General features: G+C 44.6%; 1 protein-coding gene across 1 annotated transcript; it reads right to left on the bottom strand.

The window, feature by feature from the left end:
* Nucleotides 1-305: 305 nt before the first annotated feature.
* Nucleotides 306-680, bottom strand: LOC122662972. Its single transcript, XM_043858679.1, has one exon. The coding sequence runs from the start codon at nt 678-680 to the stop codon at nt 306-308; it is 375 nt and encodes a 124-aa protein (XP_043714614.1).
* Nucleotides 681-5,635: the final 4,955 nt, after the last annotated feature.

Below are 5,635 nucleotides of genomic sequence, written 5' to 3'. Positions count from 1 at the left end.
CACAACACGGGGTGTTCCTTTCAGACTCTTCGCTCTCAGGGCTTGTATTGAGAGGATAGTCGATGAAGTCACCATTGATGAATTTCCCCCACTTCCGGTTGATAAACCTCCCCTCGATGAAAACCCATGCCAAAGTCAATGATCTTGTAGCTGGGTTTGACCATCATCGAGAACAGCTCACCGACATACATGGCAGCACCATCTACACATCACAAGGTTAGAGAATAACCATTAGATTCTCGGGTGTGGATGTAACACTCCCCCAACCTTACAAGAAATTTTATCCTCAAAATTTGACGTACCATCTAAGAAACCCAGGAAGGGTTCTTCGCCCGCATCTCTACTTCTGCTTCCCAAGATGCCTCCTCCTTAAGATGGTTACACCATTTCACGTTCACATAGTGAATAGGTCGGTTGCGAAGGTTAACAATCTTGCTGTCCAAGATCTTCTCGAGCTGCTCTTTGTAAAACATATCAGTTATGAGCTCCAATGGCTCTTCTGATAGAACATGACTTAGATCGTGAACGTACTTCCGCAACATGGGCATGTGGAAGACGTCATGCACACCCTTTAAGGATGGAGGGAGTGCCAACCGATAAGCCACCGGCCTGATTCTTACCAGGATCTTATAAGGTCCAATGAACCTCAGACTCAGCTTGCCCTTCTTACTGAATTGCATCACCCCTTCGGTGGGTGACACCTTGAGGAACACTTTGTCGCCGATAGAGAATTCTAGGTCCTTTCACCTCTGATCCACATAACCCTTCTGTCTAGACTGGGCTGCCTTGATTCGCTCACGAATCAAGTCCACCTTCTCATAAGTTGCCTGTATCAATTCGGGTCCAAGAATATGCCGTTCTCCCACCTCGTCCCAGTACAAAGGTGTTCGGCACTTCTTCCCATACTAAGCTTCAAATGGTGCCATACCAATTGTAGGTTAGTAACTGTTATTATATGCAAGCTCAATGAGTGAGATGTGCTCATCCCAGCTGCCTTGCATGTCAATGGCACAAGCTCGGAGCATGTCTTCCAACGTTTGTATGGTCCTTTTCGACTATCAGTCTGTCTGAGGATGGAAGGCCGTACTAAAACTCAATAATGTACCATAGCCTTCTAGAATCTATCCTAAAACCTAGATGTAAATCTAGGATCTTGGTCAGAGATGATACTAACTGGGACTCCATGTAAGCAAACCACATTATCAATGTATAAGCGGGCTAGCTTATCCATGTTGTAGGAAATTTTCATAAGGATGAAGTGAGCAGTCTTCGTCAATCGATCCACAACAACCCATATGGCATCGACACCTCTAGGTGTACGGGGTAACCCGGTGACGAAGTCCATAGTAACATGCTCCCATTTCCACTCCGGGACGGGCAAGGATTGTAAAAGACCATGAGGTCGCTGCCTATCGGCCTTCACCTACTGACAAGTGAGACATCTTGCCACAAACTTAGCCACATCTCTTTTCATTCCACTCCACCAGTAGTGCCCTTTCAAATACCTATACATTTTTGCGCTGCCTGGATAGATTGAATAAGGAGAGTCGTGGGCTTCTGACAACACTTCCTTCCTTAATTACCCATTACTAGGAACACATTGTCGATATCTAAATATGAGGATACCATCCTCTATCAATGTAAAGTCCAGATCTTGCTGTGCGTCCTCCCGAATAGCTTCAATGACCTTTTTAAATTCCTCGTCGGAAGTTTGGGCTGATCGGATCCTTTCCACTAGTGTTGATTATACTGATAAGGTTGCCATAGATAAGGTAACACCCTCTACCAATAATTCTAGGTCCAACCTCCTTGCTTCCTCAACAAGCCTTTCACTGACAGCTAGCGATGCTAGTGACAAGGTCTGAGATTTCTAGCTCAGCGCATCCGCTACTACATTTGCCTTACCAGGGTGGTAATGGATGGTGCAATCATAATCCTTCATCAACTCCAACCACCACCATTGTCTCATGTTAAGTGCCTTCTGTGTGAAGAAGTACTTGAGGCTCTTGTGATCACTGTAGATCTCACTCTTTTCATTATACAGATAATGTCTCCAGATCTTTAGAGCAAAAATAATAGCTGCAAACTCCAAATCGTGGGTTGGGTAATTCTTCTCATAATCTTTCAATTGCCGAGAAGCATAGGCTACTACTTTCCCATCTTGCATCAGAACACAACCCAAGCCCATCTTGGATACATCACTATATACCACCATCCCTTCAGTACCATTAGGAATGTAAGCACTGGAGCGGAAACCAATCTCTTCTTCAACTCCTAGAAGCTCTTCTCACAAGTGTCAGACCACTCGAACTTCACTCCCTTTCAAGTCAGACGAGTCATCGGAGCCAAAATTCCTGAGAAATTCTCAATGAACCTCCTGTAATAACCAGCTAAGCCCAAGAAACTACGAATGTCTACTACATTATTGGGAGTCTCCCGATCAACTACCGACTTCACCTTGTCGGGGTCTACTTCAATTCCCTTGGCAGAAACAAGGTGTCCCAGAAATGCCACCTACTGCAACCAAAATTCACACTTATTGAATTTGGCATATAGTTGCTTTCCTCTCAAGCGTTGCAATACCAGACGGAGATGATTTGCATGCTCTTCTTCACTCTTGGAGTAGATCAAGATGTCATCAATGAAGACGATAACATACTTATCCAAGACATCATGAAATACCCGATTCATTAACTCCATGAAGGCGGCCGGGGCATTGGTCAATCCGAAGGACATGACCAAGAATTCGTAGTGACCATAGTGAGATCTAAATGCTGTCTTGCTAATGTCGCTATCCTTGATTTTCAATTGATGGTACCCCGATCGAAGGCCAATCTGTGAAAACACCTTGGCACCTTGTAGTTGATCGAACAAGTCATCGATCCTGGGTAAAGGGTACCGGTTCTTGATTGTCAACTTATTGAGCTCATGGTAGTCTATGCACATCCTCATACTACTATCCGTCTTCTTCACAAATAGCACAGGTACTCCCCAAGGTGATACACTGGGTCTAATGAAGCCTTTCTTCAATAAGTCCTTAAGTTGTTCTTGTAGCTCCTTCAACTCAGTTAGGGCCATCCTGTAGGGGGCCTTAGACACTGGGGCTGCACTAGGTACCAAATCTATCATGAACTCTGTCTCACGATCCGGTGGCAACCGCGTCAGGTCTTCCAAAAAAACATCCGAAAAGTCCTTTACTACATTTATCTCCTCTAGTGGTCTGACCTTTGCTTCAGTATCTACCACGGATGCCAGGTAACACTGACATCCCTCACCCAATAACTTCTAGAATTGGAGAGTAGAGATAAAGGCCTTCTTGGGCTTCTCCCGTCTAATGCCCTTGAACACGAATCCTTCACCTTCTTCTGGTTTGAATAGGATCTTCCTTTCTGAATAGATTAGATTAGCCCATGGGTGGATAGCCAATCTATACCCAAAATAACGTTGAAGTCCTTCATGTCTAGAACTATCAAACTTGCTTCTAGCTCGTGGTCACACACACGTATGGGACAAGGATCATAAATCATGCTAAGTTCTACTTACTACCCATTGGTGTACTGAATACCAGGTTCTGGGTCATTTTCTTTGGTTTGATTGACATTTTCTTAGCAAAAGAAGGGGCCCGAATCAAACAACGCATAGGCAGGTTGAGAACAAACAAAAACTCATACCTGTAAAACACTGGGATCAGCCTGGGCTTCCTCATTGGTGACAGAGTACACATGCCCTTGAGTTCTGCTGGCTGGGGAAGGGAGGAGAGAGCGAACGACTGCCTTAGCTTAGGGTGCATTAGGAACTACAGAAGGTGGAGGGCCTATCATCCTGGGATGCGGGCAATCTTTGATCTTATGCCCGGACTCCTTACAATTATAACATATGAGGGTCTGAGTTCCATAGTGAGGGTTCGGTGCGAGCTTGGCTGCTTGGGTTGCCTCAGGCCTATGGGACTGAATAGGAGAGGCAGTAGAATAGGTCCCTCTCTTTTGGAACTTGGTAGATCCTCGAGAATCATAGGAAGTCATAGGCCTCTTGACGGCCTGTATTGCTCTGCAGTTTTCCCTCTGCTGATCCTCAATTATCTTAGCAGCTTAGACTACCTTTGTATAAGTAGGGTACTTATGTAGTACCATAGAAGTACTAATATTGGGTCTCAGTCCCTTCTCAAAACTTCTTGCTTGGACCTCTTCGGGCTTCATATGCAGCGGGGCAAAATAGAACAAATCCTCGAATGTTTGTTGGTACTCGAGGACCGACTTGGATCCTTGATGCAAGCTCATGAATTCAGCTTCCTTCTTGTCATGGAAGTTCTGAGGAAAGTAATTCTTGAGAAAGGCCTCAGTGAATTGGGCCCAGGTAGCATTTGGATATGTTGCCCAAAAGCTCTCCTTGGAGGAATGCCACCAAGCATCGGCGTTACCACGGAGTTGGAACACAGTGCACCTTATCTTATCGGCGTCATTGTAGGGGAGTACTTCAAATATCCTCTTAAAATCCCTAATCCATGTGGCCGGGAATAAGGAATCATGAGACATCTTGTAGAAGGTTGAAGGGCGATGCTTTTGGAATTTCTTAGACAATTTGGAAGCATCTTCCCAATTCTGTGCCACAACACGAACTGTTGGAGCTTTAGGAGTAGGAGGAGGAGGTGCGGGCACCGCTTGAACCAAGGGCACTCCAGCAGCAATAGGGGCCAGAAGAGGGTTATCATGTGTAATGGCAGCTGTAGGAGCTATAGGGGGCACTTGTTGCCTTTCTCTGGCAATTTCTTGGAGTTGCGTAGTCATAGCTTGCATGAATTGGCGTTGCTCCAGTTGCGCCTCTCTGTGCTATTGTTGCATGGCCCGCAACATATTCCCTAACAACGCGGCTACATGTGCATTGTTGTTGACGGGAGGGGGCTCTGGTAAGGCCATAGCGAAGGCATCACCGGCAACATCTTGTGGAGGGGAATGGTTCCCACTTGAACGAGTGTTAACCATGACGGGTACCTATTCAAGTTTAAGACCGTCAGTGCATTTAAGCCTAGGATGACTCAAGAGAAAGTGATCTATCCCATAGTTTGTACGCTAGTAAGAACTTAAAATCTTAAACAGCTGAAATTTGTAGATGCTTCTGTAGCAGGTCATTGTAGTATCAGCCGGGGTTATTAATAAAAGTTCATTTTCTCGTTATCATATTTCGTTCTCCTATTCTATACTACTATTCTCTGCTTTCACACCTAGCTAGTCTTCTCCCAAGGTTTGGAAACACTTTAATTATACTCTTGAAGTTTTTAAGTTAGAACCTAGTTGTGGAGAGTAAATCAAGTGTAATCCGCTAGATTGTGACCTGTGCAGAGCATCACGCTCTGATACCACGCTGCCATGCCCCCATCCCAAAAAGGAATAAAATACAATAAAGGGGTGACTAGGGCAACACATGTCATCCCAATAAGCTACCAGGATCACAAATGCAGTGTCTCGACACACATTCATTAATTAACATTAATACACATTAATATCAGAGTGCGGAAGACAGGGAATATTACATTCCAAAATATATCAGTATTCGCGGAAGCGTGTAATTAAATAGTTACAAGATGTTCTTTGCTAATGATAATAAGTATTGTAGTCAACAAACTTTTTATGACCATCAA

Source organism: Telopea speciosissima, chromosome 5, assembly GCF_018873765.1.
Source record: "Telopea speciosissima isolate NSW1024214 ecotype Mountain lineage chromosome 5, Tspe_v1, whole genome shotgun sequence".
Taxonomy (NCBI): domain Eukaryota; kingdom Viridiplantae; phylum Streptophyta; class Magnoliopsida; order Proteales; family Proteaceae; genus Telopea; species Telopea speciosissima.
This window is presented reverse-complemented; position numbering and strand designations above follow the sequence as displayed.

What these genes read in the sequence shown, in the direction of transcription:
- LOC122662972 (XM_043858679.1), bottom strand. Translation starts at nt 680, where the DNA reads ATGCAATTCAGTAAGAAGGGCAAGCTGAGTCTGAGGTTCATTGGACCT.